The sequence below is a fragment of the Oncorhynchus kisutch genome, linkage group LG18, assembly GCF_002021735.2.
Source record: "Oncorhynchus kisutch isolate 150728-3 linkage group LG18, Okis_V2, whole genome shotgun sequence".
NCBI lineage: Eukaryota > Metazoa > Chordata > Actinopteri > Salmoniformes > Salmonidae > Oncorhynchus > Oncorhynchus kisutch.
In genome coordinates this window covers 4,436,595-4,463,995 of record NC_034191.2, presented here as the reverse complement: position 1 = coordinate 4,463,995, position 27,401 = coordinate 4,436,595, and the positions used below count along the sequence as shown (strand labels likewise).

General features: G+C 44.7%; 1 protein-coding gene across 1 annotated transcript; it reads right to left on the bottom strand.

The window, feature by feature from the left end:
* Positions 1-1,111: 1,111 nt before the first annotated feature.
* On the bottom strand, positions 1,112-14,985 carry napab (N-ethylmaleimide-sensitive factor attachment protein, alpha b). Its single transcript, XM_031795334.1, has 11 exons — positions 14,784-14,985; positions 11,424-11,503; positions 8,578-8,694; positions 8,208-8,254; positions 7,364-7,441; positions 6,152-6,207; positions 4,808-4,892; positions 4,462-4,566; positions 4,295-4,363; positions 4,105-4,155; positions 1,112-3,899 (listed from the first exon to the last, which is right to left on the bottom strand). The coding sequence occupies exons 1-11, from the start codon at positions 14,879-14,881 to the stop codon at positions 3,798-3,800; spliced, it is 888 nt and encodes a 295-aa protein (XP_031651194.1). The 5' UTR covers positions 14,882-14,985; the 3' UTR covers positions 1,112-3,797.
* Positions 14,986-27,401: the final 12,416 nt, after the last annotated feature.

Sequence of the window (27,401 nt, the reverse complement as noted above, 5' to 3'; positions counted from 1 at the left end):
CCCCCCCCCCCCCCCCCCAATTGCTAAAGGCCTGTATGAACTATGCATAGAGAATGATAGAGGCCAAAAAGCCATTTGAGAAACAGGTCAGAGAAAAGCATGCGCAGTACCATTGAGAGTTTCCACCATTTTTAATGTAGTCAACTGGGTGAGACTTCCCAACTTCATTGGCTGATCCCTCCTGGTGACCCTGTTGGACATGACCCTACGATCAGCCAATCGTAAAGAAGAACATGTTGTACAACTTCAAAATGGAGATAAGAGAGAGTCTCAATGGCACTGGCCATTCTGTCACAGACTCGATAATGGCACAGCTACAAAGATAGGGTGATAGAACAATTCTGCATTTACCTATTTGTTATTAAATGGTTAACAATTAATACTTAACTAATAGTAAGACATTTCTGTCCTGCTAGTGTCTGTGTTTATAATGGTCTCCACTCTAGTTCCCTGCAGCTAATCTGGGCGTATGGTCACTAGAGATGTTTTGAGCCGACAAAATGAGTTAAAGACTGCATTACATAGACAATAATGTGTTTTATTAGCGTATGGGGGGGGGTAGAATAATCCCTCATGGTCTCTAAATTGCCCTTGCATCTGGGAAACTAAGCCAGGGTGGGGTTAAGACAACCCAGGACAATGATAGGATGAACCCAGAGTGGCTTATGATGCTCCTTGGTCTGCATGGGGGGAGGGGGGGCTAAATTATTGAACCAAACATTCCTGAGCATTCTTAGTGTCAGCTATATAAAGAACTCTGCATTTGTGTAAAGGTTTGGTTACTCAGTCCAACACTCAAGGATGGGGGGGGGGGGGTCGACCAGCCTCATTATTGCAATAATTTATCGATTTGAAATAAAGATGATTGTTTTTGAAGAAATGACAGAGTCTCTCAGTATGAATTTCTCTCTCAGTATGAACTCACCATCTTTATAAACGGCATATGTTGCCTGGCTGCCCATACCCCTTGCTCCAGGCAAACACGCTACACCACAGACAGCGTTGACCTGTAAGAAACGGATCTAAACCCTACTGCTTACCGACCTAACTTCAAAATGGGGGTAGACTCCGATAGAGCAGCTGGAGAATTCAGTTTGAGTCGTCAAAACAACGTGATCATACGTTTTATTTTCCACAACAATTCTTTATTTAAATGTTTTTAATTACAGAGTCACAACCGTCTCTGTCTTTATAGGTTTAATTCATCTGTGCTCGTCTGTATTGAAGAGAAAGAGACCAATATTTATACACGGACTTAAACAACGTCCTTTAATCAAATGCTTGTCTATCTTTACATGTCAAAATAAGTTGAAATCAAATCGCTTTCCCAATAAAAAATAAAAATAAGCTTTTTAAAGTATAGTAAGCTGGTATAGTCAGTAACACAAAGGAGAGAGGAGATGAATGGACATAAAACACAGGTAGTATTGAAGGAAAATAAAGAAATAAGAGAATTGGAATAGAAATGGGAAAACTGAAAAAAATTAATTGTAAAACCATAACTAGGATATTTTCTGTATGGGTAATTGATTCATCTATATCTGTAACCTGGTTTAAAAAGACTTTGTAAATGACATTTTATTATCAATTATTAAAGGTCTTTGAAGGCCACTGTGTGAATACATGTATTTCCTCAATCGGGTTCAGCAGTCCAGCATTCCTGAGGTCCCAAAGCAGAAAGAGTACAGGGTTTAATCAGGGACATTCCCCTTCCGATTAGCTCTGCACTTTGTCGTGTGCAGTCCACAGCACATCATGATTGTCTGGTTTCATTCTGAAAGGCACTCTGCAGTAACTCTCCCACTATGGTACAGTCCACAAGTTAGTGTTCTGATTAGCGTCTGATGGCCACAGCCATCACTGTCGGTGGTACAGTTTGGCACCATGTTCAGCAGAACAGGAGAGGCACTGGGACTAGCGTTGATGACCTGATCAACACCGGGGTGATGAGAGGAGATACACTGCAAAGGCAAGATGAGCTACCCTGCAAAGGCAAGATGAGCTACCCTGCAAAGGCAAGATGAGCTACACTGCAAAGGCAAGATGAGCTACACTGCAAAGGCAAGATGAGCTACACTGCAAAGGCAAGATGAGCTACACTGCAAAGGCAAGATGAGCTACACTGCAAAGGCAAGATGAGCTACACTGCAAAGGCAAGATGAGCTACACTGCAAAGGCAAGATGAGCTACACTGCAAAGGCAAGATGAGCTACACTGCAAAGGCAAGATGAGCTACACTGCAAAGGCAAGATGAGCTACACTGCAAAGGCAAGATGAGCTACACTGCAAAGGCAAGATGAGCTACACTGCAAAGGCAAGATGAGCTACACTGCAAAGGCAAGATGAGCTACACTGCAAAGGCAAGATGAGCTACACTGCAAAGGCAAGATGAGCTACACTGCAAAGGCAAGATGAGCTACACTGCAAAGGCAAGATGAGCTACACTGCAAAGGCAAGATGAGCTACACTGCAAAGGCAAGATGAGCTACACTGCAAAGGCAAGATGAGCTACACTGCGGCAAGATGAGCTACACTGCAAAGGCAAGATGAGCTATCTGCTGTAAAAAAAAAAGGCACAAGAGTAGAAGCCAGGGTGTAGGGCCTGAGGCAACGGGGGGGGGGGGGGGGGGGGGGGTGGCAGCGTTTCCCTAACTCGGTCCTCGGGACCCCCTAGCACTACACAACACATTCAAAATGATTAAAGCTGGATGCTTAGTTGGTTATTTAAAAAAAATCAGCTGTGTAGTGCAAAAACCCAAAACATGACCCCCTTTGTGGTCCGGAGGACCGAGTTTAGGAAACCCTAGGGTAGGGCTGTGACGGTCATTAAACACGTTAAGCATCTTCTCCGGGCCGACCACTGACGCGGACCATCGTTGTCATGCTTCTACTGGAACGTCTACATTTTTGGGGGTAAGAAAAAAAAAGTCTAATTCATTCAATATAGCCGACTCTATCACCATAAATTCATTAATGAATCATTTTTTATATAATAATAATAATAATTAATAATTTGGGCATCATTCCCAGGTGATTCATATTTTCACCCATCAGACTATTTTCCATTAAACTTTACAAATACTAAATAATGTGTGTGAAACGAGTTCTGATTTAGAATGGCCCATTAACATGCACCGGTCTGAACGGGCAATTTAAAAATAAAAAAAAGTCATCTGTATGCACTCGAATGGCAAATGGAGGACGCGTTTCCCATGGTTCAATTTCATGCCAGCCAGGACGACGACTCCGGTTGTAACGTGCTTAATAATATTAGTAAAGTTGAGAAATAAATAGTCGGCCTAGCCTATAGAAAGCTGATGGGATCCTCCTCTTTTTAACAGAGGCCATCAAAACTGTTTTCCTCACGCAATTGCATAACATAGGCTTTAGAAATGTTGCCCCAAAAGAGCACATATTTAACTCCATGCATCAACCAGCTATGAGGAGCTGGCTCTCGCTGCCCAACAGGTGATCCTATTCCACTCAACTCTTGACTGCCAGGGCTCTCAGGAAGTGTTTGATTTGATTCTCCACTGTATTTGCATTAAGTGATTGCAGGGACAATAGAGCGCCGATTACCAATTACCAACAGCGGCATTACAGCTCAGTTTTGGAGAAGCCTAGTTTTACCTTGACTCATGGGGAATTTGACTGCAATCATGACTGGTGACTGCTGGGGAGGTGGGAATACGGTCGCCTTAACCGCCCTAGGTATGGATGAGGTTTTGGTCGGAGAAATGGGTATAGGGGTTTGGGTGGGGGGGGGGGGGGGTAGGTGTCTAGTGACATTAAGGCCATTAACGCAGGTCACTCTCGTCTTCCTCTATGGTCTTCTTGATGCGGAGGAGCATAGTGGTCAGCCACTGGTCCAACCTAGAGATAGTGTCATATTCCTTCACCTGAGAGAGAGGAGAGAAGAGACGGAGAGGAGAGAAGAGAGACAAACAGAGCGATGGGGAGGGAGAGAGGAGACAGAGTTCATGTCAGACTTCCTCAGTGGCGGACCAGCGTTTGCGGTCTTTTCATGTATTTGCATGACTTCAGTAACTTCCTCATTCACAAATAAAGACACAAAACTAAAAAACTTTGAGAGTAACTACTCACGGCATCAGTATATACATCCACATTCTGTTCTTCACACGCATCTAGAAGTTTCTGCAGAGAAATAAAGACATTTATTCTATTAGAAAACATATAGTTTGGAGTTGAAAGACCTTAAGAGAAAAGACAACAAAAAAAGTGGATGAGCTTGGTAAAGATGAGGGGTTAGATAAGACTAAACAGACTTCCTTACCTTCAGCAGTTTACATTCCCGAGAATCTGAGAAGGCAGGGAACATTTCTTCGTACTTCTGCAAGGCCAGCTAGATGGCAGGAGATAGGGTTGTTTAGTCAAGAGAAGAAACCTAGAAACCTCGTGGAGGATTTGAAACAGACGTCAGAAGTCAGTTTTAGGGCGTACTTTGGCATTGAGCATGTCCACACAGAAGTGGCAGAGAGCTGCCTTGAAGAAGTAGTCCTTAGCGCTGTACTTTAGCAACGTGCTGTCCATCGCATTGGTCCCAACCTTTAATACAACACACACACACACACACACACAAAACATATTTACAAGGAACTGTCATTGACAGATCTCACCTGTTCGCAGATCTCACCTGTTCGCAGATCTCACCTGTTCGCAGATCTCACCTGTTCGCAGATCTCACCTGTTCGCAGATCTCACCTGTTCGCAGATCTCACCTGTTCGCAGATCTCACCTGTTCATAGATCTCACCTGTTCATAGATCTCACCTGTTCATAGATCTCACCTGTTCATAGATCTCTATGGCCTTCTGGTACTGTTCCAGTTGAGCTGCATAGACAGCCACCTTCAGAAGGCACTTGTTAGCAGAGCTGAGAGGACATGGAGAAAGGGGAGGTAGAGGTACAGGGAGAGTAATTATAACAACCAGTCACAAAACATACAGGCAAATATAACAGGGTCTGATTCAGTAGGACAGAACAGCCCAAATATAACAGGGTCTGATTCAGTAGGACAGAACAGCCCAAATATAACAGGGTCTGATTCAGTAGGACAGAACAGCCCAAATATAACAGGGTCTGATTCAGTAGGACGGAACAGCCCAAATATAACAGGGTCTCAATAAGCTCACAGTAAGGGGTCACGTGGACTCACAGTACGGGGCCACGTGGACTCACAGTACGGGGTCACGTGGACTCACAGTACGGGGCCACGTGGACTCACAGTAAGGGGTCACGTGGACTCACAGTACGGGGTCACGTGGACTCACAGTACGGGGTCACGTGGACTCACAGTACGGGGTCACGTGGACTCACAGTACGGGGTCACGTGGACTCACAGTACGGGGTCACGTGGACTCACAGTACGGGGTCACGTGGACTCACAGTACGGGGTCACGTGGACTCACAGTACGGGGTCACGTGGGCTCACAGTACGGGGTCACGTGGGCTCACAGTACGGGGTCACGTGGGCTCACAGTACGGGGTCACGTGGGCTCACAGTACGGGGTCACGTGGGCTCACAGTACGGGGTCACGTGGGCTCACAGTACGGGGTCACGTGGGCTCACAGTACGGGGTCACGTGGGCTCACAGTACGGGGTCACGTGGGCTCACAGTAAGGGGTCACGTGGGCTCACAGTACGGGGTCACGTAGACTCAGTACGGGGTCACGTGGACTCACAGTACGGGGTCACGTGGGCTCACAGTACGGGGTCACGTGGGCTCACAGTACGGGGTCACGTGGGCTCACAGTACGGGGTCACGTGGGCTCACAGTACGGGGTCACGTAGACTCACAGTAAGGGGTCACGTAGACTCACAGTAAGGGGTCACGTGGACTCACAGTACGGGGTCATGTGGGCTCTATTCATTACATTTCTGTCTCTCTGTAGCTCCCACCATAGATATAAAACCCTACAGAGATGATGTGCGGTCCAGCGGTATGAGCCGCTGACCCCATGTATGCCAGAGTCGGAGTGGGTTGGAATCCAGACCACTGCCCTTCGACCCCCCCTCCCCAACACTGTTCAAGCTCTTTAATTAAGCTACACGATTAAGGATTGGGAATACCATACTCCTTCAAAAAAGACCTTTCCCCCAAAAATGATGAATATAGTGTCTGCGGTTCTACCTTGTGGACTCTTCTCCTTTGTAGTAGTCTGCTGCCTGTTCATAGTGAGCTATAGCCTGCAGACAGAGACAACATTTAGACATGCCTGACCCACACAGTCCCCCCCCCTCACACCTGACCCACACAGTCCCCCCCCCCCCTCACACCTGTCCCACACAGTCCCCCCCCTCACACCTGTCCCACACAGTCCCCCCCCCTCACACCTGTCCCACACAGTCCCCCCCCCCCTCACCTGTCCCACACAGTCCCCCCCCCCCTCACACCTGTCCCACACAGTCCCCCCCCTCACACCTGTCCCACACAGTCCCCCCCTCACACCTGTCCCACACAGCCCCCCCCCTCACACCTGACCCACACAGTCCCCCCCCTCACACCTGTCCCACACAGTCCCGCCCCCTCACACCTGTCCCACACAGTCCCCCCCCCTCACACCTGTCCCACACAGTCCCCCCCTCACCTGTCCCACACAGTCCCCCCCCCTCACCTGCCCCACACAGTCCCCCCCCCTCACACATGACCCACACAGTCCCCCCCCCTCACACATGACCCACACAGTCCCCCCCCTCACCCACACAATCCCCCCCTCACACCTGACCCACACAGTCCCACCCTCACACCTGACCCACACAATACCCCCCTCACACCTGACCCACACAGTCCCCCCCTCACACCTGACCCACACAATACCCCCCTCACACCTGACCCACACAATCCCTATATAAAAGGCTAGCTGGAAGACAGATACAGGCTGTGTGCCCCCCCCCCCCCCCAATCCCTATTTAAAAGGCTAGCTGGAGGACAGATACAGGCTGTGTGCCCCCCCCCCAATCCCTATTTAAAAGGCTAGCTGGAGGACAGATACAGGCTGTGTGCCCCCCCCCCAATCCCTATATAAAAGGCTAGCTGGAGGACAGATACAGGCTGTGTGCCCCCCCCCAATCCCTATTTAAAAGGCTAGCTGGAGGACAGATACAGGCTGTGTGCCCCCCCCCCCAATCCCTATTTAAAAGGCTAGCTGGAGGACAGATACAGGCTGTGTGCCCCCCCCCCCCCCCCCCCCCCCCAATCCCTATTTAAAAGGCTAGCTGGAGGACAGATACAGGCTGTGTGCCCCCCCCCCCAATCCCTATTTAAAAGGCTAGCTGGAGGACAGATACAGGCTGTGTGCCCCCCCCCCCCCATATAAAAGGCTAGCTGGAGGACAGATCTGACCGTATCAATGTCCACCAGCTCCGTCTCGTAGATCTCTGCGATGGAGATGTGATGTTTGGCTGCGATGGTGAACCGTCCCTAACGAGTCCAAATAGACAGGGGGAAAACACAGAGGAAGCAGAACGGGAGGAGGGAAAACACAGAGGAAGCAGAACAGGAGGAGGGAAAACACAGAGGAAGCAGAACGGGAGGAGGGAAAACACAGAGGAAGCAGAACGGGAGGAGGGAAAACACAGAGGAAGCAGAACGGGAGGAGGGAAAACACAGAGGAAGCAGAACGGGAGGAGGGAAAACACAGAGGAAGCAGAACGGGAGGAGGGAAAACACAGAGGAAGCAGAACGGGAGGAGGGAAAACAGAGGAAGCAGAACGGGAGGAGGGAAAACAGAGGAAGCAGAACGGGAGGAGGGAAAACAGAGGAAGCAGAACGGGAGGAGGGAAAACAGAGGAAGCAGAACGGGAGGAGGGAAAACAGAGGAAGCAGAACGGGAGGAGGGAAAACAGAGGAAGCAGAACGGGAGGAGGGAAAACAGAGGAAGCAGAACGGGAGGAGGGAAAACAGAGGAAGCAGAACAGGAGGAGGGAAACACAGAGGAGGAAAACAGGAAGCAGAAAGGGAGGAGGGAAACAGAGGAAGCAGAAAGGGAGGAGGGAAACAGGAAGCAGAAAGGGGAAACAAAAAGAAGGATGAGAGAAGCAACAGAACACCAGACCTAGGCTCATATCAGCTCTCTATGGTACTGTGCTTCAGATACAAGCTGCCCATTGTTTTACTGTGTTGAACCAATAGGTACAGTCAAAGAGGAGGGTATCATCGGGCCTCTATCCATACTAACACTTCTCACCATGTCTGTGTAGATCTCGATGGCTCGGTTCAGACAGTTGATTGCCTCTGTAGGGAGGATACATCAGATGCATTATCAACTCACAGAGAGACCCCTTTTATTCACTCTGATCTGCAGGAAAATACCAAGATAATGTTTCATTTCTTTGGAGAAATATTAACTGCTCTCTTAGCGTTTGGTTGAGTGTCTACAGTGGTAGGAGGGGAGGGAGGGGGGGTAATGTTTCTCAGAAGAAATGAAACATTAACCAAAATGCTGAAAGAACAGTTGAGTGTCTACAGTGGTAGGGTAAAGACAGCCCTAACATGGGAGGTAATGGTTGTAAAGTCCATGGTGAGATACACAGAGAGAGGGAGAGACAGTGGAATACCTTGTGGGTCAGCTTTTTTGAAGGCGTTTCCAGCGTCTATGAAGTTAGTAGCGGCATCGTGTTTACTCTGCATCTGCAGGTGGAGCCGGGCCGCCTGGGAGAACGCATTACCTGCAGCTGGAAACACAGACACATTGCCACAATACAGACACATTATCACAATACAGACACATTATCACAATACAGACACATTATCCAACTATCACAACACAGACACATTATCCAACTAACACACACATTATCCTACTATCACAACCAACTATCACAACACAGACACATTATCCAACTATCACAACACAGACACATTATCCAACTATCACAGACACATTATCACAATACAGACACATTAACTATCACAACACAGACACATTATCCATCGCAACACAGACACATTATCCAACTACCGCAACACAGACACATTATCCAACTACCGCAACACAGACACATTATCCTACTATCGCAACACAGACACATTATCCTACTATCACAACAGACATTATCCTACTATCACAACCAACTATCACAATACAGACACATTATCCAACTATCACAACACAGACACATTATCCAACTATCACAACACAGACATGATCCTACTATCACAACACAGACATATTATCCAACTATCACAACACAGACATATTATCCAACTATCACAATACAGACACATTATCCAACTATCACAATACAGACACATTATCCAACTATCACAATACAGACACATTATCCAACTATCACAACACAGACATATTATCCTACTATCACAACACAGACATTATCCTACTATCACAACCAACTATCACAACAGACATATTATCCAACTATCACAACACAGACACATTATCCAACTATCACAACACAGACATATTATCCAACTATCACAACACAGACATATTATCCAACTATCACAACAGACATATTATCCAACTATCACAACAGACATATTATCCTACTATCACAACACAGACACATTATCACAACACAGACACATTATCCTACTATCACAACACAGACACATTATCACAACACAGACACATTATCCAATTCAGACCCCTTGACAACCCCCCCCCCCACACACACACATTTTGTTATGTTACAGCCTTATAAAATTAATTACAACAAAATTACTAATCTACACACCATAATGACAAAGTGAAAACAGGTTTAGAAATGTATTACAAATAATAAACAGAAATACTGAACAGAAATAATTTACATAAGTATTCAGACCCCTTTACTATGAGACTAGAAATTGAGCTCAGGTGCATCCTGTTTCCATTGATCATCCTTGAGATGTTTCTACAACTTGATTGGAGTCCACCTGAATAAGGGGAAATGTCAAAGGGTCTGAATACTTTGAATGCACTACATCCACTACGACAACGCAGCCGTATCCACTACGACAACGCAGCCGTATCCACTACGACAACGCAGCCGTATCCACTACGACAACGCAGCCGTATCCACTACGACAACGCAGCCGTATCCACTACGACAACGCAGCCGTATCCACTACGACAACGCAGCCGTATCCACTACGACAACGCAGCCGTATCCACTACGACAACGCAGCCGTATCCACTACGACAACGCAGCCGTATCCACTACGACAACGCAGCCGTATCCACTACGACAACGCAGCCGTATCCACTACGACAACGCAGCCGTATCCACTACGACAACGCAGCCGTATCCACTACGACAACGCAGCCGTATCCACTATGACAACGCAGCCGTATCCGCTATGACAACGCAGCCGTATCCACTTCAAGATCCTTCTTCTTTGGCACCAAAAATCGACGTTGTCGTTAAAACTAGCGTCGCTCGTGTTTCTCCGACTCTCATTCTGCCTACGATGGAGCTACGGCGAGGAGGGGCCCTTTCTCTCCTCACCGGCATCTAACGCCACGCTGTTATCCGAATTCAAATCGTGCCGCCCTAGAAGGAGTTCATTTTGAAGAAGAAGTGACTGCTAAAACGCTAACTCCTTTCTGTATATAAACTGGCAGCATAGCACAGCTAGCATGAATCAAATTGGGTGGTGGTAGCCAGTCGTTTTTTTAACTGCAATGCGGTTGCTTGGTGACGAGCGGTATATATATATTCTGCTTTTTACCTCAACATAGAGACAATAACCTAGATGAGGAGATTCATAATCTTTCCAACACGTGTTTCATTCCCATTGTTTTGGTCGCGTTCCATTGATCTCACTACCGCATCTATATAGATAAACAGTAGTATTTTCGCTAAACCGATTCTTTTATGGACGCAGTCTATCACAGTGCCATCCGTTTTGTCACCAAAGCCCCATATACTACCGACCGCTGTGACCTGTACGCTCTCGTTGGCTGGCCCTCGCTTCATATTCGTCGCAAGAACCCACTGGCTCCAGGTCATCTACAAGTCTTTGCTAGGTAAAGCTCCGCCTTATCTCAGCTAACTGGTCACCATAACAACACACACCCGTAGCACGCGTTCCAGCAGCTATATCTCACTGGTCATCCCCACACCAGTTCTATATGGCTACTAGACAGTGTTCCCCCCCCCACACCAGTTCTATATGGCTACAAGACAGTCCCCCCCCCCCCCCCCCCACACCAGTTCTATATGGCTACAAGACAGCCCCCCCCCCCCCCCCACACCAGTTCTATATGGCTACAAGACAGTCCCCCCCCCCCCCCCCCACACCAGTTCTATATGGCTACAAGACAGTCCCCCCCCCCCCCCCCACACCAGTTCTATATGGTTACATGACAGTGTTCCCCCCCCACACCAGTTCTATATGGCTACAAGACAGTGCCGCCCCCCACACCAGTTCTATATGGCTACAAGACAGTGTTCCTCACCACACCAGTTCTTCGCCATCTTGTACATGTTGGCAGCCCTGGCGTACATATCACAGGCCTCCTCCATCTTGGATGAGCCTCTGCATCAACAGAAGAAGAGTAAGCAATGAGCCAGAGGCACTAAACCGGTGGTATCAGGACTAGTAACAGTGTAGGAACAATCATAAGGTATAGGCTTCGTTTAAAACATTGTCAAGTATAATCACTGAGTGTATTGGTAAAAGAACTACCGTCAGAATAGCAGTTCAAATGTGTGCATGAGATGACAACAATTATCATTAATTAGACCTATTAACTAACCAACCCAAGGCAGTCGTATGATTGAGAAACATTATGAGTAAGAAATCATTGTTGATGTTTACAATAAAGTGTGAAGACAAAAAAAAAAAGGTCTTCAGTAGTGGAATGGGGAACAGAATGTAACAGCCAGACCCTAACGTAGACGTCATCATTTCCAAAGCAGCTGATGAAGTCATTTCCCAATAGCAGCATATTATGCTGGCTGTGTAGTCGCAGGATCTTTTATTATTATTATTTTTCAAAATAAGTGTCCACCTGCAGAGACTTCCTAACTTTGGGAATATCACATATTTTTTTACATTCTAGCACCTAAGGGGATAATTTAATACATTTTCGTTTGAATATTGTATTATTCATACCAGTATTTCTTTGAAAGTTTACACAAATAGGGGGTGGCAGGGTAGCCTAGTGGTTAGAGTGTAGAGGTGGCAGGTAGCCTAGTGGTTAGAGTGTAGAGGCGGCAGGGTAGCCTAGTGGTTAGAGTGTAGAGGTGGCAGGTAGCATATTGGTTAGAGTGTAGAGGCGGCAGGTAGCATATTGGTTAGAGTGTAGAGGCGGCAGGTAGCATATTGGTTAGAGTGTAGAGGCGGCAGGTAGCCTAGTGGTTAGAGTGTAGAGGTGGCAGGTAGCCTAGTGGTTAGAGTGTAGAGGTGGCAGGTAGCCTAGTGGTTAGAGTGTAGAGGCGGCAGGGTAGCCTAGTGGTTAGAGTGTAGAGGCGGCAGGTAGCCTAGTGGTTAGAGTGTAGAGGAGGCAGGTAGCCTAGTGGTTAGAGTGTAGAGGCGGCAGGTAGCCTAGTGGTTAGAGTGTAGAGGAGGTAGGGTAGCCTAGTGGTTAGAGCGTAGAGGAGGTAGGGTAGCCTAGTGGTTAGAGCGTAGAGGAGGTAGGTAGTCTAGTGGTTAGAGCGTAGAGGAGGTAGGGTAGCCTAGTGGTTAGAGCGTAGAGGAGGTAGGTAGTCTAGTGGTTAGAGTGTAGAGGTGGCAGGTAGCCTAGTGGTTAGAGTGTAGAGGCGGCAGGGTAGCCTAGTGGTTAGAGTGTAGAGGCGGCAGGGTAGCCTAGTGGTTAGAGTGTAGAGGCAGCAGGTAGCCTAGTGGTTAGAGTGTAGAGGTGGCAGGTAGCCTAGTGGTTAGAGTGTAGAGGTGGCAGGTAGCCTAGTGGTTAGAGTGTAGAGGTGGCAGGTAGCCTAGTGGTTAGAGTGTAGAGGCGGCAGGGTAGCCTAGTGGTTAGAGTGTAGAGGCGGCAGGTAGCCTAGTGGTTAGAGTGTAGAGGTGGTAGGTAGCCTAGTGGATAGAGTGTAGAGGTGGTAGGTAGCCTAGTGGTTAGAGCGTAGAGGTGGTAGGTAGCCTAGTGGTTAGAGCGTAGAGGTGGTAGGTAGCCTAGTGGTTAGAGCGTAGAGGAGGTAGGTAGTCTAGTGGTTAGAGTGTAGAGGTGGTAGGGTAGCCTAGTGGTTAGAGTGTAGAGGTGGTAGGTAGCCTAGTGGTTAGAGTGTAGAGGTGGTAGGTAGCCTAGTGGTTAGAGTGTAGAGGCTGCAGGGTAGCCTAGTGGTTAGAGTGTAGAGGCTGCAGGGTAGCCTAGTGGTTAGAGTGTAGAGGTGGCAGGATAGCCTAGTGGTTAGAGCGTAGAGGCGGCAGGGTAGCCTAGTGGTTAGAGCGTAGAGGCGGCAGGGTAGCCTAGTGGTTCGAGCGTAGAGGCGGCAGGGTAGCCTAGTGGTTAGAGCGTAGAGGCGGCAGGGTAGCCTAGTGGTTAGAGTGTAGAGGAGTGTTGGACTAGTAACCGGAAGGTTGCAAGTTCAAACCCCCGAGCTGACAAGGTACAAATCTCTCGTTCTGCCCCTGAACAGGCAGTTAACCCACTGTTCCTAGGGTCGTCATTGAAAATAAGAATTTGTTCTTAACGGACTTGCCTAGTTAAATAAAGGCAAAATAAATAACTAAAATACTGGTATGCTGAAAGCTAATTGTGTAGGACAGGCTATATTGAAAATAAATATACTATAAAAAAATATATATATTTACTCAATAGAGTCTGCAGAACTTAAATGGGTCTCTTGTGATTTGTGCTGGGCAACGGGTTTAATACAGTGTACTGAGGATTCCTTACTCCACCCACTGCAATGCAATACAGGGTATATGGGATACTTATTGGCTTGTAGAGAGAACATTTATACCCGTCTTTTTAAGGCCAATAAAAAAAAAGACAGTGATACTGGTGTGTTGAGAATATTGGACTGTAGAGAACGTTTCTGCCTGTCTCAGATAAGGTGGGTGGGAAATACTCAGCAGGGTCTCTAACCAAATAGGGTTAGTTTGGGGGGGGGGGGGTCAGTCCCCCTCCAAAACTAATCCGATTTGGTTAGAGACCCTGCTGAGTATTTCCCACCCACTTCAGCTCAGACAGGCAGAAACGTTCTCAACACACCAGTATCACTGTCTTTTTTAATTAAAAAAGAAATGTAGGCATCTTTCCTATTTCTTTTCATAAAATACTTACTAGATATTTTTTGCACTATAAAAAAGTAGATATTGATTAAAATCCCAATATCTTTTGAACGAGTTATCCACAAGGCAATGTTTTTGAAATGCAGACTTCTATTTGAAAGATGTCGTCATGACCCTACCAACGTGACGTCATCCGTCTGTACTGCTGGCAGAAAACCATGAGCCATAAAATAAAATATCAAAATAGGTTTCCTTTTACTTTACTCTCCTGTGTTACCAACCAATATAGAAATACAACTTAATCCACGTAAAAAATAAAAAAAAGCTTTTCAAAAACCTCACCTAATTTCAACTGTTATTAGGTAACTTTTTGTTGTTGTCCAACAGGCTAAAGTTAGCTAGCTAAATTACCTTGTTGACTTGTTTGCTAGCTAAGCTAACTGCTGTTAGCTGGATGAGGAAATTGCACTAACGTTAGTAGACCAATACTATATAACTTTTTTCCATCGACAATAAACGTTAAATTGTAGTTGGTAACTAATAGCGACCAGTACCTAACTTTCTTCACTGTACTATTTGCGATTTTTAGCAAAACTACCAGAGACTGGCTAGCTGGAATGCTCACCCAAACAACGCCCCGAAAAACGACTGAGAAGATTTCAGTTTCTTTTCAGCCTCAGCGATCAGAGCCGAGGCTTCCTTCTCTTTTCCAGAGTTGTCCATGTTTGTAACAACTAGGTATACTTTAGAAATGTAGTAAAGCAGCAGTTGATGTCTTGTTCTTGGTCTTCTTCTTCTTCTGTGGATTTTTTCTTTTTTAATGTCAGTTGGCAACCAACTTTAAGGTGCTTTACCGCCACCAACTGGACTGGAGTGTAGACCAGAGACAGGAAAGGTCTTAACTCAACCAATATTCTTGTCTCGCTAAGGAAACGAAATACATCATTAAATACTACATCCCCTGGTGATTTCCCCAGCAGTTCACTTAATCCTGGCTGTTAAACCCCATTACTCCACAAATCTAATAACAATCGCTCCCCTTTCCCTCACATATTTCTGGCACTGAAGTAGAACGTGTTCCACTGATTCCATCTCCTCCTGACAATGATCACACCTCACAGTGGGATGTTTCACCACCAATTCAACTGTACTATTGAGCTTTGTGTGTCCCAGTTTCAGCCTTGTGATTACACTTTCCTTCCTTCTCTCTCGGCTTGATGACCTCTCCCGGCCCCCACCTTTTCCCGAATCTTAGAAAGGTGTCTTCCTTTTGCCTCTCTGTTCCACAACTCTTTTGCCGTTTGTTTTTAACCACTGTAACCTAATGAGGATGATCCATACCTGTTAACAGTCTAGATTAACCTAATGATGGCCCATACCATGGCCATGGCTGACAAGGTAAAAAGAAAACTGTCATTCTACCCCTGAACAAGTCCGTTAACCCACTGTTCCTAGGCCGTCATTGAAAATAAAAACTTGCCCAAGTTAAATAAAGTTTGATCTTTCTTTTTTAAATACCTGCCAACAACTTAGATGAACCTAGGGAGTTTTCCCTTCCCTAGGGAGTTTTCCCTTCCCTAGGGAGTTTTCCCTTCCCTAGGGAGTTTTTCCTAGGGAGTTTTCCCTAGGGAGTTTTCCCTAGGGAGTTTTCCCTAGGGAGTTTTTCCTAGGGAGTTTTCCCTAGGGAGTTTTCCCTAGGGAGTTTTTCCTAGGGAGTTTTCCCTAGGGAGTTTTCCCTAGGGAGTTTTTCCTAGGGAGTTTTCCCTAGGGAGTTTTCCCTAGGGAGTTTTTCCTAGGGAGTTTTCCCTAGGGAGTTTTTCCAAGCCACCGTGCTTCTACACCTGCATTGCTTTGCTGTTTGGGGTTTTAGGCTGGGTTTCTGTACAGCACTTTGAGATATCAGCTGATGTACGAAGGGCTTTATAAATCAATTTGATTTGATTTGATTTGATGAACCTAATCGTCATGGCGATGGAGAACCTCGACACATTGAAATCAGCCCAAGGCCAGCCTTGATATGGGCCCCAAAAAAATGCATCAGGTCAATCGCTTGGCCTGACAAAAACACATATCGAAAAAACAAATCATGTTGCTATAGGTTTATATCACCGCAATCATGCATAGCCTTCCAGCAATTTTGTTAAACCCACCATTAGTTACAATTCATGGATAATAGCCCATCTCTACAAAATTGTAATTTGTGAGAAAATACAAGTGATCACTTGCCCTTTTAGCAACATCAATGTGTAGCGTTCCACTTCCAAACACAACATTGACGTTCTTTTAAAGCAAATGATTACAAAATGTAAAGGTATTACAAAAGTGACATACAGTAAGTGTGCAGCATTGATCAGTAGACCAGCCGTTTGGACTAGCACTCCAGATATTCTTGAACTTTCTGTTTCTCTCGTGGAAGATCAAAAGTCACCATTGTAATGTGAAACGCTGTATCCCCATCTCACTTTAATGACCTTCCAGCAGTTGGCGAAGACAGGTTGACCTACCGATAGAGCTCAGGAATCTGTCATTCGGGGATAAACAAAAGGACACCAGTGGGGCCCGTCTTTATATTTGACTCTCTTAATTATTACAGCTGATAATCATCATCTCTATAGAATCTACAAACATTGAGGACCCAGCAGGAATTCTAGAGTTTTATGAATAATGTAATGAGTTCCGGAATTGACGTTATTCCATTATGTAACTATTTCCTCCAGCCTCTTGAGGGTAAAACCTTTCCTGTTTTGACATTTCTGAAGAAAATATCCACTTTCAAAGAATGTCACAAAAGGATGACTTAATTAAAGCAAACCGTGTGAGTCCAAATCAGCAATTGAGCAAAGTCATTTCACAGTTGGATGCAGGGAAAACTGGACAGACTACACAGACATTTCTTCAACACAGCGATATGTGTGTCATTGTAAATTATTTTGTGAAGGAAATGCTACCTGCATATTTATTAGCTAATGTTCTCCTCCACATGTACAGTTTATGCTCCCCAAATTGCAGTCAGTGCAAGAAACCCATGTATTGCCAGGGTATTTTTTTTTTTTAAATAGTTGAAACAAGTCATATTTGAGAAAGAGGTGTCAAAGATTTAATTTCACTCCAAGCATCACAAGAAAACTAGATTTGTAAACAACTTTCAGTTGTCAAGCTTTAATGTAATCCTTGTTTCATATATTACTTGTGAAGGTACAGTAGACAGGCCAGCAGAGAGCTGTTTAAAGAAGAGCTTGAATTTGTTTTGAATTTTTTATTTCACCTTTATTTAACCAGGTAGACCAGATCACCTTTATTTAACCAGGTAGACCAGATCACCTTTATTTAACCAGGTAGACGCCAGATCACCTTTATTTAACCAGGTAGACCAGATCACCTTTATTTAACCAGGTAGACCAGATCACCTTTATTTAACCAGGTAGACCAGATCACCTTTATTTAACCAGGTAGACCAGATCACCTTTATTTAACCAGGTAGACCAGATCACCTTTATTTAACCAGGTAGACCAGATCACCTTTATTTAACCAGGTAGACCAGATCACCTTTATTTAACCAGGTAGACCAGATCACCTTTATTTAACCAGGTAGGCCAGTTGAGAACAAGTTCTCATTTACAACTGCGACCTGGCCAAGATAAAGCAAAGCAGTGTGAACAGACAACAACACAGAGTTACACATGGAGTAAACAACAACACAGAGTTACACATGGAGTAAACAACAACACAGAGTTACACATGGAGTAAAACAAACATACAGTCAATAATACAGTAGAAAAAAAGAAAGTATATATACAGTGTGTGCAAATGGTGTGAGGAGGTAAGGCAATAAATAGGCCATAGTAGCGAGGTAATGAAAGTTTAGCTAATGAACACTGGAGTGATAGATGTGCAGATGATGATGTGCAAGTAGAAATACTGGGGTGCAAAAGAGCAGAAAAGTACATTTAATTTAAGCAATATGGGGATGAGGTAGGTAGATTGGATGGGCTGTTTACAGATGGACTATGTACAGCTGCAGCGATCGGTTAGCTGCTCAGATAGCTGATGTTTAAAGTTAGTGAGGGAGATATGAGTCTCAAGCTTCAGTGATTTTTGCAGTTCGTTCCAGTCACTGGCAGCAGAGAACTGGAAGGAAAGGCGACCAAAGGAAGTGTTGGCTTTGGGGAGGATCAGTGAGATATACCTGCTGGAGTACATGATACGGGTGGGTGTTGTTATGGTGACCAGTGAGCTGAGATAAGGCAGAGCTTTACCTAGGATAGACTTATAGATGACCTGGAGCCAGTGGGTCTGGCGATGAATATGTAGCGAGGACCATCCGACTAGAGTGTACAGGTCGCAGTGGTGGGTAGTAGAAGGTGATTTGGTAACAAATCGGACGCCACTGTGATAGACTGCATCCAGTTTGCTGAGTAGAGTATTGTAAACTATTTTGTAAATGGCATCGCCGAAGTCGAGGATCGGTAGGATAATCAGTTTTATGAGGTTATGTTTAGTGGCGTGAGTGAAGGAGGCTTTGTTGCGAAATAGGAAGCCAATTCTAGATTTAATTTGGGATTGGAGATGTTTAATATGAGTCTGGAAGGAGAGTTTACAGTCTAACCAGACCAGACACCTAGGTATTTGTAGTTGTCCACATATTCTAAATCAGAACCGTCCAGAGTAGTGATGCTGGGCGGGCAGGTGCATTTGGTTTTACTAGCGTTTGAGAGTAGTTGGAGGGCACGGAAGGAGTGTTGTATGGCATTGAAGCTCATATGGAGATTAGTTAACACAGTGTCCAAAGAAGGGCCAGAAGTATACAAAATGGTGTCGTCTGCGTAGAGGTGGATCAGGGAATCACCAGCAGCAAGAGCGACATCATTGATATATACAGAGTCGGCCCGAGAATTGAACCCTGTGGCACCCCCATAGAGACTGCCAGAGGTCCGGACAATAGGCAATAGGCCCTCCGATTTGACACTCTGTCTGAGAAGTAGTTGGTGAACCAGGTGAGGCAGTCATTTGAGAAACCAAGGCTGTTGCTGCTGCCGATAAGAATGCGGTGATTGACAGAGTTGAAAGCCTTGGCCAGGTCGATGAAGACGGCTGCACAGGACTGTCTTTTATCGATGGCGGTTATGATATCATTTAGTACCTTGAGCGTGGCTGAGGTGCACCTGTGACCAGCTCGGAAACCGGATTGCACAGTGGAGAAGGTCAAGTGTGACCTCACCTCCTGGCTACACTAGTGACCATATCCCCCGTGCATCCCGCAAAGGCGGAGGTGTTGCTAACATTTACGATTTCAATTTACCCAAAAAATAAAGAAAAATACATTTTCGTCTTTTGAGCTTCTAGTCATGAAATCTATGCAGCTACTCAATCACTTTTTATAGCTACTGTTTACAGGCCTCCTGGGCCATATACAGCGTTTCTCACTGAGTTCCCTGAATTCCTATTGGACCTTGTAGTCATAGCAGATAATATTCTAATCTTTGGTGACTTTAATATTCACATGGAAAAGTCCACAGACCCACTCCAAAAGGCTTTCGGAGCCATCATCGACTCAGTGGGTTTTGTCCAACATGTCTCTGGACCCACTCACTGTCACAGTCATACGCTGGACCTAGTTTTGTCACATGGAATAAATGTGGTGGATCTTAATGTTTTTCCTCATAATCCTGGACTATCGGACCACCATTTTATTACGTTTGCAATTGCAACAAATAATCTGCTTAGACCCCAACCAAGGAACATCAAAAGTCGTGCTATAAATTCACAGACAACACAAAGATTCCTTGATGCCCTTCCAGACTCCCTCTGCCTACCCAAGGACGCCAGAGGACAAAAATCAGTTAACCACCTAACTGAGGATCTCAATCTAACCTTGCGCAATACCCTAGATGCAGTTGCACCCCTAAAAACTAAAAAAATGTCTCATAAGAAACTAGCTCCCTGGTACACAGAAAATACCCGAGCTCTGAAGCAAGCTTCCAGAAAATTGGAACGGAAATGGCGCCACACCAAACTGGAAGTCTTCCGACTAGCTTGGAAGGACGGTACCGTGCAGTACCGTAGAGCCCTTACTGCTGCTCGATCATCCTATTTTTCTAACTTAATTGAGGAAAATAAGAACAATCCAAAATTCCTTTTTAATACTGTCGCAAAGCTAACTAAAAAGCAGCATTCCCCAAGAGAGGATGACTTTCACTTTAGCAGTGATAAATTCATGAACTTCTTTGAGGAAAAGATTATGATTATTAGAAAGCAAATTACGGACTCCTCTTTAAACCTGCGTATTCCTCCAAACCTCAGTTGTCCTGAGTCTGCACAACTCTGCCAGGACCTAGGATCAAGAGAGACGCTCAAGTGTTTTAGTACTATATCTCTTGACACAATGATGAAAATAATCATGGCCTCTAAACCTTCAAGCTGCATACTGGACCCTATTCCAACTAAACTACTGAAAGAGCTGCTTCCTGTGCTTGGCCCTCCTATGTTGAACATAATAAACGGCTCTCTATCCACTGGATGTGTACCAAACTCACTAAAAGTGGCAGTAATAAAGCCTCTCTTGAAAAAGCCAAACCTTGACCCAGAAAATATAAAAAACTATCGGCCTATATCGAATCTTCCATTCCTCTCAAAAATTTTAGAGAAGGCTGTTGCGCAGCAACTCACTGCCTTCCTGAAGACAAACAATGTATACGAAATGCTTCAGTCTGGTTTTAGACCCCATCATAGCACTGAGACGGCACTTGTGAAGGTGGTAAATGACATTTTAATGGCATCGGACCGAGGCTCTGCATCTGTCCTCGTGCTCCTAGACCTTAGTGCTGCTTTTGATACCATCGATCACCACATTCTTTTGGAGAGATTGGAAACCCAAATTGGTCTACACGGACATGTTCTGGCCTGGTTTAGATCTTATCTGTCGGAAAGATATCAGTTTGTCTCTGTGAATGGTTTGTCCTCTGACAAATCAACTGTAAATTTCGGTGTTCCTCAAGGTTCCGTTTTGGGACCACTATTTGTTTTCACTATAAATTTTACCTCTTGGGGATGTTATTCGAAAACATAATGTAAACTTTCACTGCTATGCGGATGACACACAGCTGTACATTTCAATGAAACATGGTGAAGCCCCAAAATTGCCCTCGCTAGAAGCATGTGTTTCAGACATAAGGAAGTGGATGGCTGCAAACTTTCTACTATTAAACTCGGACAAAACAGAGATGCTTGTTCTAGGTCCCAAGAAACAAAGAGATCTTCTGTTGAATCTGACAATTAATCTTAATGGTTGTACAGTCGTCTTAAATAAAACTGTGAAGGACCTCGGCGTTACTCTGGACCCTGATCTCTCTTTTGAAGAACATATCAAGACCATTTCGAGGACAGCTTTTTTCCATCTACGTAACATTGCAAAAATCAGAAACTTTCTGTCCAAAAATGATGCAGAAAAATTTATCTATGCTTTTGTCACTTCTAGGTTAGACTACTGCAATGCTCTATTTTCCGGCTACCCGGATAAAGCACTAAATAAACTTCAGTTAGTGCTAAATACGGCTGCTAGAATCCTGACTAGAACCAAAAAATTTGATCATATTACTCCAGTGCTAGCCTCTCTACACTGGCTTCCTGTCAAAGCAAGGGCTGATTTCAAGGTTTTACTGCTAACCTACAAAGCATTACATGGGCTTGCTCCTACCTATCTCTCTGATTTGGTCCTGCCGTACATACCTACACGTACGCTACGGTCACAAGACGCAGGCCTCCTAATTGTCCCTAGAATTTCTAAGCAAACAGCTGGAGGCAGGGCTTTCTCCTATAGAGCTCCATTTTTATGGAACGGTCTGCCTACCCATGTCAGAGACGCAAACTCGGTCTCAACCTTTAAGTCTTTACTGAAGACTCATCTCTTCAGTGGGTCATATGATTGAGTGTAGTCTGGCCCAGGAGTGGGAAGGTGAACGGAAAGGCTCTGGAGCAACGAACCGCCCTTGCTGTCTCTGCCTGGCCGGTTCCCCTCTTTCCACTGGGATTCTCTGCCTCTAACCCTATTACAGGGGCTGAGTCACTGGCTTGCTGGGGCTCTCTCATGCCGTCCCTGGAGGGGGTGCGTCACCTGAGTGGGTTGATTCACTGTTGTGGTCATCCTGTCTGGGTTGGCGCCCCCCCCCCTTGGGTTGTGCCGTGGCGGAGATCTTTGTGGGCTATACTCAGCCTTGTCTCAGGATGGTAAGTTGGTGGTTGAAGATATCCCTCTAGTGGTGTGGGGGCTGTGCTTTGGCAAAGTGGGTGGGGTTATATCCTTCCTGTTTGGCCCTGTCCGGGGGTGTCCTCGGATGGGGCCACAGTGTCTCCTGACCCCTCCTGTCTCAGCCTCCAGTATTTATGCTGCAGTAGTTTGTGTCGGGGGGCTGGGGTCAGTTTGTTATATCTGGAGTACTTCTCCTGTCCTATTCGGTGTCCTGTGTGAATCTAAGTGTGCGTTCTCTAATTCTCTCCTTCTCTCTTTCTTTCTCTCTCTCGGAGGACCTGAGCCCTAGGACCATGCCCCAGGACTACCTGACATGATGACTCCTTGCTGTCCCCAGTCCACCTGGCCATGCTGCTGCTCCAGTTTCAACTTCCACCTGACTGTGCTGCTGCTCCAGTTTCAACTGTTCTGCCTTATTATTATTCGACCATGCTGGTCATTTATGAACATTTGAACATCTTGGCCATGTTCTGTTATAATCTCCACCCGGCACAGCCAGAAGAGGACTGGCCACCCCACATAGCCTGGTTCCTCTCTAGGTTTCTTCCTAGGTATTGGCCTTTCTAGGGAGTTTTTCCTAGCCACCGTGCTTCTACACCTGCATTGCTTGCTGTTTGGGGTTTTAGGCTGGGTTTCTGTACAGCACTTTGAGATATCAGCTGATGTACGAAGGGCTATATAAATAAATTTGATTTGATTTGATTTGATTTGATTCAAAATGGTCAGTGATCTGTTAATTAACTTGGCTTTCGAAGACTTTCGGAAGGCAGGGCAGGATGGATATATGTCTATAACAGTCTGGGTCTAGTGTCCCCGCCTTTGAAGAGGGGGTTGACCGCAGCAACTTTCCAATCTTTAGGGATCTCGGACGATACGAAAGGGAGGTTGAACAGACTGGTAATAGGGGTTGCAACAATGGCATCGGGATAATTTTAGAAAGAGAGGGTCCAGATTGTCTAGCCCAGCTGATTTGTACGGGTCCAGGTTTTGCAGCTCTTCCAGAACATCTGCTGTTTGGATTTGGGTGAAGGAGAAGCTGGGGAGGCTTGGGCAAGTAGCTGTGGGGGGTTCGGAGCTGTTGGCCGAGGTTGGAGTAGCCAGGAGGAAGGCTTATTGAAATTCTAGATTATCGTGGATTTATCGGTGGTGACCATGTTACCTAGCCTCGGTGCAGTGGGCAACTGGGAGGAGGTGCTCTTGTTCTCCATGGACTTTACAGTGTCCCAGAACTTTTTTGGGGTTAAAGCTACAGGATGCAAATTTCTGTTTGAAAAAGCTAGACTTTGCTTTCCTGACTGACTGCGTGTATTGGTTTCCTGACTTCCCTGAAAAGTTGCATATCGCGGGGACTATTTGATGCTAGTGCAGTCCGCCACAGGATCTATCCTGCATATATAACATACAGTACATGTCTTAGAATTCTGTAGCATTATAGCATTTTATAGCATTTGATAGCATTTTATAGCATTTGATAGCATTTTATAGCATTTGATAGCATTTTATAGCATTTGATAGCATTTTCATATAATTACATTTGTGATGTCACTACATGACACGTTCTGCTATATCGACTCAAGTATCAACATTATTATTTACCCTTATTTCAACAGGGAGGTCATATTGAGACTAAAGTCTTTCTTACAAATGAGCCCTGCACAATACAAAAAGAAGTCCACACAACAGGCAAGTACAGATCAACATAAACATAGACAATATACACATTAAGATACAAAACAGTCAATTAAAACAAACACATTCTTCATGATTGAAAATCCTCTTTCAGCTGTATGTATGTATGTATGTATGTATGTATGTATGTATGTATGTATGTATGTATGTATGTATGTATGCCCTAGGGACTTCAAAGCATCCAATTAAAACATATTTTGTAGATTAGTCAATCACGACTCAGGATATGACCCAGGTGCAGACATGGGAGGCGGTTAGTACGGTTCTCAGATTATTCATTAGAAACACGGGGCAGGCAAAGGGCAGGTTGAGGGCAGGCAAGGGTTCGTAATCGGGTCAGAGTCAGGCAGGTACAGGATGGCGGGCAGGCTCGGGGTCAGGGTCAGGGTCAGGGTAGGCAGAATGGTCAGAACCCGGGAAAAACTAGGAAACAGAACTAGAGAAACAGGAAGGCGAGAAAGAACGCTGATAAGACCTGACAAGACAAGACGAACTGGCAGCAGACAAACAGAGAACACAGGTATAAATACACTGGGGATAATGGGGAAGGTGGGCGACACCTGGAGAGGGGTGGAGACAAGCACAAAGACAAGTGAAACAGATCAGGGTGTGATGTATTCCAAACATAGGGTGCAAGGGAGTTGCAAAGGAGTTTTCAACGTTAACCAACCCTGTGAACAGGTTTGATAACTTGTTAAATCTTAACAATGATGTTAGGTAAGTCCATAAGCCATAAGTCCATAAACAAACATAATGTAATGATGTGATTGGTCTGCACGACTTTAACGAGGTCCAGACAACTTTTTGGGTAAAGAATGCAGTAATAAAACTGTCTCCTGTGATAAAACGAAGGGAGCTCATAAACGGCATCCAGAGGTTTAAGACTAGTATTACCATAATCAAGAACAGCTAGAAAGGTTGACTGCACAATGTGCTTCCTGCCGACTAGAGAGAGGCAAGATAAAAAAATATTTAAAAAAGACTACTTTAAATCTTAGCTTCTTAACAAGCTCATTCTTATGCTTTTTAAACATTAAATCATTGTCAAGGTTTTACAGTCCACTTCACGCTAAAAATGTGTCTGACAGCAATATCCAGGAATTTCACAGGATCAAGGTCAATGTGTAATTAAATTGTTAAAATGCTTTGTATGTGACATAACAATGAACAACAGGATCATCAACGCAAGGAAAGAAAGACAGTGTTTTGTGTCACACGATATTTGCCAAACCTTGTGACAACTCCAAGCACGAGAAAGGCTTTAAACACAGGGTTTTCGATTCAACTCGTGAATTATATTGAATGTATCTATGTTCCCCCTTTATATCTTACTCACATTTTTCTATTGTGTTATTTGGCTATATGTTTGTTTACGTGTAACTCTGTGTTGTTGTTTACTCCATGTGTAACTCTGTGTTGTTGTTTACTCCATGTGTAACTCTGTGTTGTTGTTTACTCCATGTGTAACTCTGTGTTGTTGTTTACTCCATGTGTAACTCTGTGTTGTTGTTTACTCCATGTGTAACTCTGTGTTGTTGTTTACTCCATGTGTAACTCTGTGTTGTTGTTTACTCCATGTGTAACTCTGTGTTGTTGTTTACTCCATGTGTAACTCTGTGTTGTTGTTTACTCCATGTGTAACTCTGTGTTGTTGTTTACTCCATGTGTAACTCTGTGTTGTTGTTTATTCCATGTGTAACTCTGTGTTGTTGTTTACTCCATGTGTAACTCTGTGTTGTTGTTTACTCCATGTGTAACTCTGTGTTGTTGTTTATTCCACGTGTAACTCTGTGTTGTTGTTTACTCCATGTGTAACTCTGTGTTGTTGTTTACTCCATGTGTAACTCTGTGTTGTTGTTTACTCCATGTGTAACTCTGTGTTGTTGTTTACTCCATGTGTAACTCTGTGTTGTTGTTTACTCCATGTGTAACTCTGTGTTGTTGTTTACTCCATGTGTAACTCTGTGTTGTTGTTTACTCCATGTGTAACTCTGTGTTGTTGTTTACTCCATGTGTAACTCTGTGTTGTTGTTTACTCCATGTGTAACTCTGTGTTGTTGTTTACTCCATGTGTAACTCTGTGTTGTTGTTTATTCCATGTGTAACTCTGTGTTGTTGTTTACTCCATGTGTAACTCTGTGTTGTTGTTTACTCCATGTGTAACTCTGTGTTGTTGTTTACTCCATGTGTAACTCTGTGTTGTTGTTTACTCCATGTGTAACTCTGTGTTGTTGTTTACTCCATGTGTAACTCTGTGTTGTTGTTTGTGTCGAACTGCTTTGCTTTATCTTGGCCAGGTCGCAGTTGTAAATAAGAACTTTTTCTCAACTGGCCTACCTGGTTAAATAAAGGTGACCTGGCCTACCTGGTTAAATAAAGGTGTTCTCAACTAGCCTACCTGGTTAAATAAAGGTGACCTGGCCTACCTGGTTAAATAAAGGTGACCTGGCCTACCTGGTTAAATAAAGGTGAAATATATATTTTTATTAAATAATACAAATTATGAGCATGCTGTTACTGTAATTGTTTAGCTGACAGATATAGCCTAGCTACCTAGCTAACCATTGGTCATCTTATTAAATGATGCTACACAGCAAAAACCAACAGTATCTATTGCTAGATTAGAGATATGCCCTAGTTATAGAGTACGACAGTACAAGTCATAATACCCATAAAACCTAGCAGTCAAACAAGGAAATGGTTCCAATTGTTTTTCCACCATTAATTTTTCCCATAGGGGATTTTGGAAGTGCTTAAAATAATGGCTGTGTTGTGTGTAGGCTTACCCTGGCATGACGTTCTAATAACCTAGACAAGGTGACTTTTATCAATATATTTGGATGTATTTACCCCCCCCAAAATGTAATGCTTATTAGCTGCTAATGTGGCTATCATAAAGAACTACAAATGCCATGATGTTCTGGACGAAACTGCCGAATTGAGACAAAGGTAGTAATCTCTGGATTAACTATCTAATGTTAGCTCAATTTAGTAATTAATAAATTGGCTACATTTCTTTAAATGTACAATTCTGTGAACTGTCTTTTGCAAGTTTGTGTCAGCTCGAGATGAGGTGCAGGAGCTTGCTAGGATTTGTAGTTTTACATGATGTCTATTTTGGTTCTAATTAGCATTTTCTATTCTGAAAGTAAATCGAGCTGAATATATTGATAAAAGTCTTCTTGTCCTCGAGAGATTTACCTGGTTATCAAAACATCAGACCAACACGAAACACAGCCCTTATTTTAAGCGTTTCTAAAATCCCCTATGGGAAAAATTCATGGTGGAAAAATGATTGGAACCATTTC